At 39.9% G+C, this 13,761-nt stretch overlaps 1 protein-coding gene across 1 annotated transcript; it reads left to right on the top strand.

Moving 5' to 3' along the window:
* Nucleotides 1-631: 631 nt before the first annotated feature.
* On the top strand, nucleotides 632-11,236 carry sik1 (salt-inducible kinase 1). Its single transcript, XM_057336169.1, has 14 exons — nucleotides 632-899; nucleotides 1,338-1,555; nucleotides 1,692-1,808; nucleotides 4,156-4,219; nucleotides 4,604-4,765; nucleotides 5,090-5,214; nucleotides 5,547-5,670; nucleotides 5,766-5,986; nucleotides 6,433-6,582; nucleotides 6,682-6,792; nucleotides 7,328-7,553; nucleotides 7,632-7,886; nucleotides 7,977-8,202; nucleotides 8,292-11,236. The coding sequence occupies exons 2-14, from the start codon at nucleotides 1,403-1,405 to the stop codon at nucleotides 8,770-8,772; spliced, it is 2,415 nt and encodes an 804-aa protein (XP_057192152.1). The 5' UTR covers nucleotides 632-899; nucleotides 1,338-1,402; the 3' UTR covers nucleotides 8,773-11,236.
* The last annotated feature ends 2,525 nt before the right edge of the window (nucleotides 11,237-13,761 follow it).

The following is a 13,761-nucleotide window of genomic DNA, read 5'->3' on the forward strand; positions in this document are numbered from 1 at the left end:
GTGTGTTGGGGGAGGGGCTTGGGTTCTCCACTGTCACTGTAATATATACACTAAAAATTACTACGGATAAAAGCATCCGCTAAATGACTTCTTGCTATTTTGTAAATATATATTAAACATTACATGAACACGATATGTTGCAATATTAAAAACAGCCTTCAAATTGGTCACACGTACAGGCTACTTATTCAAAGCAGTATGTGCACTGCAGTGACAAGTTAACGGTTTACGTTCATGAATCATTTTTATTCCCTGTCTCCAGTATGCATGCCATAGCCTATTTCACAAACACAACAACAAGCGACTGGAAAGTTTCGCCACAGCGCGTGTGTCTTCCAGCAGGTGGAGCTCACCCTGAGCCTTATCTCTCCCCTCCACATAACACTAACAGCTTGAGAGCGGCGACACATCTCTGGCACTGGCGTCATCAACTTCATCTCCAAGCAACCCCTCCATCAGCACTGACGTCACCGTACGACGAACCCGCACAGTTGCTCGGCAACTTGTGCCTTGTGCGCTCGCCCAGCCTCGCGCTCCGCTCCGAGCTTTGACGCGAGTGTGACGTTAATGAGGCGGGTATCAATTTGTTATGGCGGGAGGGGGCGGAGCTTCCCCATCACACCACTGTCAGCCCGCAGCGTTTGTCCGCATGCCTAGCGCAGAGCAGTTCAGTTGAGCTGGGGCGCAGGTGGACGGGAGCGCACCCTGTAAATAGTAGCGCTTCTTTTACGGCTCCCTCCGTAAAAGTATATTTCGTTGTATATTGTAAATAATATCAACATATATGCTGAATATTTTGGACGAAATAATATTATTTTCTAGGACACGTGGAATGACTTTTAAATGCATATTTAAAACTCGTTTCTACTGTGGAGGACTGTAGAATTCTTGTGTTGAAGGTAAGAATACTTTGGATATTTTTTATTTTCAGATGACATAAATAACCTGTAGAAATGTCAAATTCAGCAAAAACGAAAACTATGATAAATGTATTTCTGATAAATATGTTTTTTTCTTATGGATGTTTACTGATATTTATATTTTGCTTTGTGATTAGTATAAAGTTAAAAATAATTATTTTGTTTCATAAAAAGTGTATTTTTAGAGAGCTAAACTTTTTATTTATTTATGTATATTTCAAAATCAAATATTTACGTTGAATGTATTAAGAAATGTGTTACAAGGCTCCTATGTGATGTTGTAATGGGTTTGCGTTTGCATGTGTAAGAATGATGATTTTAATAATAACAGCGTAACTTTTTACGTATGCTATTGCTGGAAATACCTCACTCAAATTTGTGCGCATTTGTAAAATTGCATTTTATGTTTCATTGCAGACAGGTCATACTAAAAGTTAGTCTTTGACACGTCGCTGTACTTAGACACGCACAGATCCAACATCATGGTTATTATGACAGACAGCAGCACGGGCTCTCAGTCCAGTCCAGCTGGGGCCAGGCCTCTACAGGTCGGCTTTTATGAAATCATCAGAACACTCGGCAAAGGAAACTTTGCTGTGGTGAAACTGGCCAGACACAAAGTGACAAAAACACAGGTAGGCATTATGCATCATTCATATTTTCTATAAAATATTTTTTTTTACCTTTATATGTTATTTTTATGATTATCTTTAAATTGTAACAATGATAATAATTCACAAACAAGATGCATTTGATTATATTTTAATGCAGGTTGCAATTAAAATAATTGATAAGACAAGACTGAACTCTGAGAACTTGGAGAAGATCTACAGGGAGGTTCAGATCATGAAACTGCTCAATCACCCTCACATCATTAAGCTCTATCAGGTACGTTCAAATGTTGAGTTTGTCTGTTTAACTGATCTGACAAAATCTCTGGTTAATGTCAGTTAAAAAGAGTTAGTGTGTACTTTTAGCGTGGTCAGTTGAGAAAGTGTGGTTTGATGTGTGAGAGTACTGTTGGCCAGGCGTGATGTGCTTTTCTCTGAGAGTGCATCTGGATAGCATGTGATGTATAAATAGACCAACTAACTTGCGTCCAGCTTTTGGATAGCAACTCTGTCCTCCACAGTACATTGTAAAACTATTTTTTACAATGTTTAAACCTAAAAGTGCGTAATGTGGTGAAATCTACGTAAACAGATTGCATGCAATTGAAAACTCTCATTCAAGTGACTGATTCAAGCATAAGCATAGAAAATTATGGCACTTTTTAATTAGAATTTTTTTGTCTTTCTAGACGTTTTATGGTAAATTGTCAACTTACAAATTAGTTTTAAAATATCAATGTCTTGGACAAATCCATGTCATTCTGTATTGCCAAAACATTTGTCTGAGGTGCACAGAGGGAAAGAGTGTGAGAGGGATACAGGGTCTAAGTCTACGACTTAATTCGCATTAGTGGAAGTAAAGTGCAGTGTGTCTACAGTGTCACGTGAAGCTAACTGTCCGTATGGAGGAAAAATCTCTAAGAACTACAATCTGATCTGATCCCTCGACTTGTTTTCACACCATAGCTTGGCACACACACATGCAAATAGCGGCAGGCAAATACAGGCTGCAAATACGTCAGCGCATTCTTTCTCTCATAGCTACCACTTGAGTTTGTTTTGCTAAAATGTGGATTATCATTTTGTGGATTATACTAGAGGACTGAGGTTGTGTAAACATGCCTGGAAAACCAAAACTTTTGGAAGCAAGCTGCTTTGGGTCTGACCTCACTTTTTTCTCAGTGGGAAGTTGTGGGAATTGAGTTTGATATGAGCTGCATGGTTGTAGCCTACTGGTCCAGTATTGTCTTAAGTATTGTTAAAATAAAAAGTGATCAGCAATTTTGTTTAAAAAACTCAACGAAAGGATTTTCAGCTGATTCCAGTTGGCTTCAGATGGAATCTTGCCTCTGACTTTGGTCCATAAAAAAGTCCCCCTAAAATCTCGCGTCAGATTGGAAAAGTCAACTCAAGTCAACTTTAGTTTTGTCCTCTTCATTCATAACTGAAGCAAAGTCCCTCACCCTGTTTATCTAAAGGATCTAGTGGGAGTTGAGAAGAAAGCGCTCAGAATAAAAAATGTGAATCTAGCGACCCATGACCCCTCATGATAAAACTTTTCTGTACTTTTGCTCTTTGTGCAAATAGTCTATTATCTCGTTCTCTTCAAAACTATCAGTTGAACTCTTAGGTCCTCATTTTCCATGGTAGGGCAAATGTCTCTGTGGGCCGAACGGACCGGGGTTTCTAAGGAAGCTGTGACATCATTAGCACCTCTGGGTCGACACTAAAGGCTGGACGTTTAGCTTATCTGGAGATAAAATGCTGTTTTCCTGCGGTTGCCCAGTTTCTCTGCCTGGCTACGTGTATTATTACACGTTACATAGCTGACCTGAAGTATTGAGTGTCTTGAGTATGTGTATAGATGATTACACAGGAGATAGTAAAAGAGGCAAGCACAGAACCAGTTGTGCAACACTTTCTGCTGGCAACGTGTAAGCGTTTAGTATTTCTCCCTCAGGCCTCTCCTGGGAAGTTCAATGACATTCCCGAAAAGGGTGAGGACGTCACAAAGTATTTTTTTACTTACACTATAGGTTTAATGCAGTATTAATTGTTCAACTGTAATTCCATTTGTGTACATCTCGGATCCTTTTGAATGCGTCTTATGGTTCAAACGAAACAGGTTATTACAGATTAAGTTTCGGCTGTCATTATGTGGCAGTTTATTGGCAGTGATGGGTCAAATGTGTGTGCGTTCATGTAGGCCTACTGCTAAAAATAAAGGCCATTCATGAAATGGTTGTCTGCTCTCTTATGCAATGGTGCACATCATGGGAAACCGCCCTGTCATGTATGAACGACAACCGTCAAAAAGGAGTTGACAGAAAGAGGAAATTTGGCTAGAAACAGAAGCAGAGCTCAGATAATTTAGGTACTAACTTGACGCAAAACATTTCCATGAGTGTTTTTAGGTTAACGTTTATGTGAATGCAAAAAGCAATGTGTATATTTCATGCCTTCACCATTTTCAATGGTTCATTGAAGTGCTTATTTAGTAAGATTGATGATTTTTTTTCCCATGTAAAAAATATGTTTCTCAAAATACTTTTTATTGTATAAATTTATCAAACTCAAATAAGAGTTGTTAAAAGATTAAACAAGAGATGTTTTTATCTTTACAGGTTATGGAGACCAAAGACATGCTGTACATTGTGACAGAGTTCGCAAAAAATGGAGAGATGTTTGGTAAGTAGATTTTTATAAATTCATTAAGATAATCTCTGAAATGACTGGCAGGTGCATACGACGGATGAGGAGAGAATTATTTAGATCAGCATTGCCGTCATAGCATTGACTCAGTGAGTGAGCACAGAGAGGAGCAGGTGTGGGATTTCAAGCTTTATATAACTCTGTAAAAGGGATTAGCTGTCGTACCTCTGCTTTCCCTTAGTACCTGCGGGTTTAAACACTATGACATATCTGTATCTTCACGCGTCTCACATTTGGCCTTTGGGAAAACAATGTCTGCCTTCTCAGATAAACTGCAAGCCTGCCACACTTATATGATATTTATATGATGTTTCTATTGAGATACCTGCTCCCTTCCTACAATGCGTTTTTTTTTTACAGATTATCTGACGTCTAACGGACGGATGAGTGAAAATGAGGCTCGTAAGAAGTTCTGGCAGATTCTGACAGGGGTGGACTACTGCCATCGGCACCACATTGTCCACAGAGACCTCAAAACTGAAAACCTGCTGCTAGATGCCAACATGAACATCAAACTGGCAGGTGAGCAGAGAAACTACGCTCATTTCTGGGCCAGGCTTGTAAATACTTCTCAGTGGCGGGTCTACTAAGAAGAAAAGTAATTGCGTTATTTACGGTTAGGATCACTAATAAAATAATGACTCTCAATTATGTAACCGGAGTAGTCTGCTCTGTGTCGGGGAAATTATACAGAGGCTTTTTCTGTAGCTAGACAATTCATCCATTATAGCAGTTTATGTAACACTACGTGAAGAATTCACCATTCGCATAGCTTAAGGCAGTTCTTATAAGTAATCAAAGCCATATGTTCAACAAAGAACTCATTTCTTTTTTACAACCCTCCAGATTTTGGATTTGGAAACTTTTATAATGCTGGTGAGCCTCTCTCCACATGGTGCGGAAGTCCACCATACGCTGCCCCGGAGGTCTTCGAGGGCAAAGAATACGAGGGACCACAGTTGGACATTTGGGTATGTTCTAGTTGTACTGTTTGAGTCTCACCATAACACAGCTGTTGACCATTTCTTAAAAGGATAGTTCATAAAATAATACAAATTCATACATAAATTATTTCACCTTAATGTCATTCAAAACCTGTATATGATTTATTCGTCTGTGGAACACAAAAGATAATATTTTGAGAAACGTTAGCAATTAGCAGTTACCAATATTCTTCAGAATATCTTCTTTTGTGTTCTGGTGATTAAAGAAAGTCATAAAGGTTTAAAATGACATCTTCCATCTGGAAATACTATTGACTTTATAGTTTATTGCATTAATGCTCAAAATTTGTGTTTTTCAGAGTCTTGGTGTGGTCTTGTATGTGCTGGTGTGTGGGTCCCTGCCCTTCGATGGGGACAGTCTTCCTGCCCTGCGACAGAGAGTTACAGAGGGCCGCTTCAGAATACCATTCTTTATGTCACAAGGTAAATCTCAGTGATTCCTCTCCTCGTGTACAATGTCATTCTAAGCCATGCAAAGAAAACCTTTTTCACCAAGACCTTCATGTCACCTTTTCCAGACTGTGAAAACCTGATTCGGAAGATGCTGGTGGTCGACTCAGCCAAGCGAATCAGCATAGCCCAGATCAAGCAGCACCGCTGGATGTTAGCGGACCCCAGCGCACCCCACCAGATCCTCTCCCAGTCTCTTACTGACTATAACTCCAACCTGGGAGACTACAGTGAACCTGTCTTGGGGATCATGCAGACACTGGGCATTGACAGACAGAGGACTGTGGAGGTGAGAAAAGGGGCTTGCAAATGAAAGACAACACAATATTGAACATGCAATGCTATTTGGCTGGTGTCTCCATCTAGTTTTCTAAGTAGCTTCACAAACAAGACATTTGGTTCACCAGTACTGTTTTATTCTCGTAGTTGCGCTGTTTCAGCAGCTAAATTGGCACCATAATCCACCAAGATGGTAATAAATTGTCAATTTGTCACAGCTGAATAAAACAGCCATCCTATTTGTCTTCCTGTGGCTTTAAATATGCTCCACTGCTGGCACCAAAAGGATAAACCCAGTAGCATCTGTTTTTTAAGCCGCCAAGCTGTGTTGCCTTTCGTTAAGATCCCTGAAGAAGTTAATTCTTCACTCAGTCTTTTTGCATTTAAACACACCTGTTTAACTGACGCTCAGCATACACAGCCTTTCTAAAACAGATCTTTAATTTTTCTCTGCAGTCTCTCCAGAACAGTAGTTACAACCACTTCTCAGCTATTTATTACCTGCTGCTAGAAAGAGTGAAGGAGCACCGCAGCCAGCAGCTCAGCCGCCAGTGCGGGGCCTGGAATCCAAGATCCAGGACGGCATCCGATTCCTCCACCCCGGAGGTGAATGTCAAAGCAAGAACTGCTCTGTGTATGTCTCCTGTGTGAGATTCAATCCCTCTTTGCTAACTCAGCTCTTCCTTTGTTCATCTCATTTTCAAGGTGATTATGGAGTCATCTGAAAGCTTAAGGACGTCCGCTTTTCATGCTGCCTCAAAGGTGAACACTCCTGTCCATTCGGAGAGCGAATGCGAACAAGGAGGACTTTTTCAGGTCAGTATTAAAGTCTCTGTGAGATTGTGAGTTGCAATTGAAAGTTTGTTGCCTTTTCCTGCATTAAGGAGACACAACAGAAGGGGGCAGAAGATAAAAATCCCATTGATTTTTTTTCTAACTAGAGAAATTATTTTCTAACTAGAGAAATTGTTTTTTGAACCTATTCAAAGACAAACCTAGTGTAAACTCTGAGATTAAGCCAGACTTGACTGTTACTTCAACTTTATTTTTTAAGAAAATTATACCTAATAGGTGAATTACTGTTGAACTAGATTACCTATATTCTAAAGAGAAATTTACAAAGCACAGAAGTCACTATTAGGGAAGATCAATGGAAAAATGTAGACAAGGATCCTGCGGTCCCTGTTGCGCTCAATCCCACTTTTCAAGCCTGTATGCTCGTATAGACCCCTCTCTTTAGTAAATAGACTCCCTGTCCTGTTTCATATTGCAGATATGCAGTTCACCCCCAACCCCCCTCCTTCATTAGAAATAGGCAGTGGCTAACGTGATGCCTCCCTCCCTTCCTCAGCGTGTGGTTTGCCCAGTGGAAGCCAGTCTAAAAGGGCTCATGTGGAACCGATCCATCTCACCCAACAGTCTGCTGGAGACCACCATCAATGAAGAAGTGCGGCCTCATGACCTTGAGGAGGAAGAGGGGATGCTGCAGGTCCAGGCTCCCCATCTGCCCAGCACCACCTCCCGCAGACACACGCTGGCTGAAGTCTCTGCGCGATTCCACCAATGCAATCCACCTTGTAAGTAAGAAACAAGTGGTCTTGAGAGACCTCTACTTAATGCCAAGATAGTTTTTTTAACCTGAATTTCTCTCACAGGTATAGTGGTTAGCCCCTCAGACGGTGCTTCTTCTGACAGTTGTCTGAAGTCCTCTTCCAACCCAAACCCAACTCTCTCCAATGCTATTGGGGAACTTTCCACGCTCTTTGTTTCTGGGACTGGCCCCGGAGCCTTAGCTCCTGCTGGGACACAGCTAGCTTTATCCTCCAACCTGCTCCTACAGAACCAAGGAAGTATGCTTGCAGCCAGCTTCCAAGAGGGCCGTAGGGCTTCAGACACCTCCCTTACACAGGGTTAGTTTTTTTATCAAACTTTCATTGATATTGTTGAAATTCTTGAACATATGAAGTTTCTAACAGGACGGTGGTGACTTATTTTTCTAGGACTGAAAGCATTCAGACAGCAATTGAGGAAGAACACACGTACGAAAGGCCTTCTGGGGTTGAACAAGATCAAAGGTCTGGCACGACAGGTGTGCCCTCCGACCTCATGCTCCAGGGGCAGCCGGGGTTCACTGGGACCAAGCATGTGTCCTCCCTCAATCCTCCAGACCTCTAGTGGTCCTCGTGAGCGTCGTAACATGTTGGAAGAGGTTCTACACCAGCAGAGGTAAGAAGAACCTCCAAATACTTAGGATTGCTAAATGCTGCCTACATTTTCTGATCATGCCTGACCATTCCCTTCATTTTCTTCTACAGAATGCTACAGATTCAACATCAACCTCAGCCACAAGTCCAGTCCCAACCCCAGCAGTCCGTGCTGTTCTCCCTCCCCTCGTCTCCTCCATCCAACAATCTCTTTGCCCCCGCTGCCCTCTTTTCCAACCCTCCCACTCAGCCTATCCTCCCTACATGCCAGCGGACCTCTATCACCCTCCAGCACAACCTGTGGCAGCAGCAGCAGTCTCTTGACTCCTCATCCCTCTCTCCAGTGGCTTCCGCTGCCCATCTTCTGGAAGCTCGTCTGCACATCAGCCAGCATCCACATCTCCAACCACACCCTCAGACCCAGCAGCACCTGCTGATCCAGCCCAGCATCCAGCCCCAGGGGCTTTTCTCCCTCCTGCCTCACCAGGGCGGTTGGAGCCTCAACACCAGCACTGATCCAGAAGCAGATGTCCAGGAACTGGCTTGTGCTCATCAAAAACAGCAGCTCAGCAGCTGTGTCATGGTCAAGTAAAGAAAGAAAAAAGCAAGAAGACTTATTGAAAGATTGATAAATCTTAAGAGTTATGCCTCCACCACTCTTGGTCCAGAATGAGCTGACGGACAATGGTGCTGAGCAGAGAACATACTTCAGCATCCTATTTTGGTGATGAGCTCAGTTTTTGATGCAAAGAAGACACTTGTACTATCTCTGGAACATCACGCAATTCCACGTTTGTGTCTGTATGTGATGGAATGACCAGAGGAAATGAGAAGAAGCAATAACCAAACTCTTTATCGAGCCCATAAACCCTTGTCAATTGCTCCTGTCTGCATAGCAATAAAGAACAGGCCACTACACACAGGGAATGATAGAGTGTTTCTAAGGTCTAAAGTATTTGCGAGTGGATCAGCTCGCATATTAAACTAGCCTCTGTGATTATGTCAAAGACTTTTTTTCTTTTTATCATATAAAATAGAATTGTTATGTCTTCCGTACAGATTTTTCCAAAAATTTCCTTTCAGGGTTTAAGCTTTTCATTTTGTTTGTTTGTTTCTCACATCTCCGGAGAAGACCAAAGCTGATTGCTCTTTGCATTTTTATTTTTTTGCCTCTTTGATTCCTTACCTTGATGTTTTGAAACAGAGTATCCTAAACTTCCAAAAACCAAGAAAAGAATAATAATACTGTCATTTCATCTGTGATGTGAAAACGTGCGTTGCGCAAATTAGCCAAGCTATGCGGCCAATGATTTGCGTACAACGGTGAGGTCAGCGGAGGCGCCTTACTATGTGGGAAAATGAAGGCAGGCTTAAGCTAGATAAGCACAAGAGGTACTGCATAGATGTTCACGTAGAAAGTTGTGTGAATGTGTGTCTTTGTGCTGTTTGTGACATTGACTTTTAATGCTGCTTTATGTTTTGTCAGGTCCAGACAAAGACACTAGACTATTTACTCATACAGATCCATACAGCACCAACCAATGACTTATGCTTAAGGAAAATAGGAGACATTGTTAGAAAAACTCTTCCGTCACACCACTACCTCCTGCATTACTGATAATTCACCTCAGAAGGCTGTATTGGAACAGAAACTGTATGAATATGAGTCCCCTGACCCTCATTACTGATGTACATTTTTATTTTATATTTTTCCTTTAAGTCAGTGAACAAAGATTATGAGAATAGTGCAATATTTCACATTGAAATGTAGATCCAGGACAAGAAGCTGTAGGAAAGCAAAAGGTACTTAATGCCTGATCGTGTTATTTTATTATTTCTTATTTAGAACATGATTTCTATTTCTATTTGTAATGATTGTATGTACAAGATTATTTTAAATATGTTCTGCGATAGCATAAGAAAAACGAGCTCTGTTATTTTTACTGCTCATACTCTTTGTGACACAGGTTGCCTTTGTGTCCAGGTTGGCTTTGCAGAAATAGGTAAAGCCAAAGAGAGAAAGCACAGGAGATATGGCTGCGTTTTCTACAGATGTCCCAGTGGTGCAAAGCTCTCCGTTTATTGAAGTGTAGCGCGTTCAGAATCTCCCAAAAGCAGTTCTACTGCTACGATACGGTAGCTGCCTCTTCTAGCTAACAAATCTTTGATAAGCAAATAGATTTTTTTTAAAGAGCTGGTCTCAGGAGGACCATGCTGTTTTATTTGAAATGCACACATATACACACAGTTGAAAACATCTTGTAGCAATAGAGTTCCATTTTCCACACATGTTTGTGATTCGTTTTAAAACCTGCGTATGAAACATTGCATCTAGGTGCTAGAGGTAGATTTTAGAAGTGTTCTGGGTTTGTGTGTAATTTACAGTATATTGAACAATCATGTTTTACCATTGTTGAAACTCAAAGGTTTGCTTGAAGCATTGTTTCCACAATCCTGTTGCATGTCTGTCTAGTGTTAATTTAACATGTATGTGCAATGGTTTCTAGAAGTTTAGAAAATAACTGTGTTTGCAAACTGGGTCGTAAAACAAGTGTTTGAAACCGGTGCAGAAAAAGATGAGTGAAGATAATGGAAGAAACAGTATTAAGCATTTTCCCTTTTCACCTGCTCACCAACAACACTTGTGCCGTTTTCTGAACAAATCTATTGGGGGTGTAAGTTTGATTTTAAAACATCGGAAAGCTACAGACATGAACATCATGTGCTTTTGTTAAAGAACCCCATTTTATATTTTCATTTTAATTTGCTGTCTGACAATAATGCACTTTATAGTGACAATTGCTTGTGTTAAAAATAGTGTTTCCACTGCTGGTTTAGATACGTATGAGGTTAATTTAATGTTACTTTTTACTTTTGAAACACCATGTTTTGTTGAATAACTGTTTTGTATTTGTTATATTTCCCTGGTTTGCTTGCTTTTTACTGTATGTGTGCTCACAAAGTGAGAGGAATTACACATGGTTGTGTGAAAGTACCTGAGAGATAATGTTGTATTTATGTGGCTATTTATTTGAATAAAAATTCACCACTTGGAATTAGCGTTGGTTTATTTTCTCTTTCCCTTCTTAAAAGTCTTTTTCCATATGGTTCCAAAAGAAACCAAGCTAAAGCCTTAAATAGATTCCTAAAGGTGTTCAAAGCTGCTCTTTGGTAAAAATGAACGCAAATCAGTTACTGAGTGAGCATGTAAAAACTACCATATATTATATTATATTTTAAAACCCATACCTTATATGGATTTACCATGCTGAAATTACAATAGTGATTTATAAGTCAAGCTGTCAAGTACGATTTTGTGGGAAATGCGATTATGCCATGAAAACAACAAAATAATACTTGCCATGAAGTTTATTTGTAGCCTACAGTGTAAACAACTTGGAAAACCGCAGCTACTAACAGTAACAATTAGTGTGCAGCACAGCTGTGAATAGTATATATAATCTAATGTGACAGTTTCTGGGGAGAGGATCACAGGTACAGTAAAGATAAAATACAAGTAAACACATTCCACTGGTTGTACACCCATCACTCTGTTGTAAGCTAACGGGTGGCTGGGTGCCCAGAGAGCTCGGATTGATCCATGCTGGGAATTCTGTCTTCATAAGTTCAGCTCTGAAGCCAGTGGTCCATGCCAATCATTTTCCCTTCCCATCCTGTTTAAACCATAAGCAAAGCGCCTGCTCACAGACATTCTAATTTATAAATCCGCCTTTAAGTTTACTCTGAAATGATTGCATGTTAATCTTAGGATGTGGGCCCGGAGCAATAACAAACAAGAACAGTTCACTGTCAGTTTATTTAATTCAGTTCAACAGCACCTTTAGTCACCTTCAGTCTTGACATTAAATCTGATGTGAAATTAATTGACAGCCAAAACAACAACACTCCAAAAATACATAAAAAATTAAATAAGCAATATTAAGGTACATTATATTTATGTCGGGCAGTTGGATGCTTTCTCCTGACTCTAAAGCTGAAATTATCGTAATACAACTTATATGTGTATTGTGTAGTAAAGTATTTTAATTTTAATTCATGTGGAATGTTTTCGTATGCAAAAACAATGTATAGTGTATATACAATATACAGTAGTGGCCAAAAGTGTTGTCCAACTTTAGACAACTGACATCTTTGATGCATTAAAAATGTATACATGTTGCATTGGTGTGTTTGGAGTATAAACTGAAGCTCAGCTTTGAAAAAAAATTACACACGTACAATAACTAAGAGGCTCAATAAATATTGATACCTAAATTATATTAGGCCTACTGTAATATTAATTAAATGGCACTTTAATAAAAAAATGCTTTTTGTTTTTCTATGCATTTTTTGTACATTCAAAATAAACACAACCTGATACATTGGTTTGCCTTTTCGCCACATCATTTTATACCTTACAAGATTAGTGTTGTCCATTTTATTCCAAGGGAGCAATAAAAGCAAATATTTCATCCACTACTGTATTTATGAGAATGTCTGTTTATTAATGAACACGTGTCTCTAGAGAGGTCCGGGTATATATGATGAGATGCCGAGTGCAATAGTCGTGTGCATGGCAGATAATCCGAAGTATCTTGGTACCACATATCTCTCCCTTTCCCGTCTGGGACATGGTGTGGCCAGGATTGTAAGCTGAGATAGGTAGGAGAGAGAGACGTGTTGAATCTGTCAGAGGTCATTTAGGGCCAGCTCTGTGACACTAGCAGCTTTCAGCACTTGTTTGGGAACGACCAACCCGGTCTCATGAATTTCGTATAAATAACACGCTCTTGCATTATCATGAAATACGTATGCCAAAGTTCGATTTTGCGTGCATATGATATGCCAATGTATCAATTGCATGCACCTCGCTGGAGAGCAGCCATTTTGAAACGTACATGAAGAGGAAACACTGAAATAATGAAAATAATACTGTTAAGTTTAGGGTTTGGGTTAGGGTAGAGGTTATAATATGCACGCACGCTAACATTAGGTTTAGGGTTTGGGTTAGGGGACATGTTAATAAGACAAATTGCCGGTTAATGCACACGCGCTAAATTGGCGTATCATATGCACGCAAAAATAGGCGTATTTAAATTGAACTTTGGCGTACGTATTTCACGATAATGCAATGCGCGTGTTATTTATACGAAATTTATGAGACTGGGCTCGAACGACACTGAACTTAAGACAAACACATTCAAAGACATTTAAAATGTTATAAGCTAGTGTGCTATTTTTTGTCCACGCAGTTAAACTTAACATAGATGAGAAAGTGTATAGGTGTGCATGTGGGCTAGTAAGTGGTAAGGATATTTTAAGAATATGTCACTTACAATCTTATATGATTTCAAGCATCTTGTATTGACATAAAGAAAGTTTCTAGTTTCAAAGAACTTTTCAGCTCTAAATTACAATACTTTTTCAATTAGATTGGCCCTAGTTTTATAGCAGTAATATTTTACAAAGCAAATCAAAAGTCACTTGGAGTTCAGAGTTGTGAAACAGTGAGGGGTCTAAAGAACCTTTATGATAACGAAGTCATTAGAACACCTTGGCCATTCCCTTAGTTACACAACCT

The sequence above is a fragment of the Triplophysa rosa genome, linkage group LG6, assembly GCF_024868665.1.
Source record: "Triplophysa rosa linkage group LG6, Trosa_1v2, whole genome shotgun sequence".
Taxonomy (NCBI): Eukaryota; Metazoa; Chordata; class Actinopteri; order Cypriniformes; family Nemacheilidae; genus Triplophysa; species Triplophysa rosa.

Bases quoted from the DNA above. Each gene is read 5' to 3' on its own strand.
- sik1 (XM_057336169.1), top strand. From the start codon at position 1,403: ATGGTTATTATGACAGACAGCAGCACGGGCTCTCAGTCCAGTCCAGCT. The intron at 5,215-5,546 runs GTATGTTCTAGT...TGTGTTTTTCAG, and splicing joins GACCACAGTTGGACATTTGG to AGTCTTGGTGTGGTCTTGTA. The intron at 7,554-7,631 runs GTAAGTAAGAAA...TTTCTCTCACAG, and splicing joins CCACCAATGCAATCCACCTT to GTATAGTGGTTAGCCCCTCA.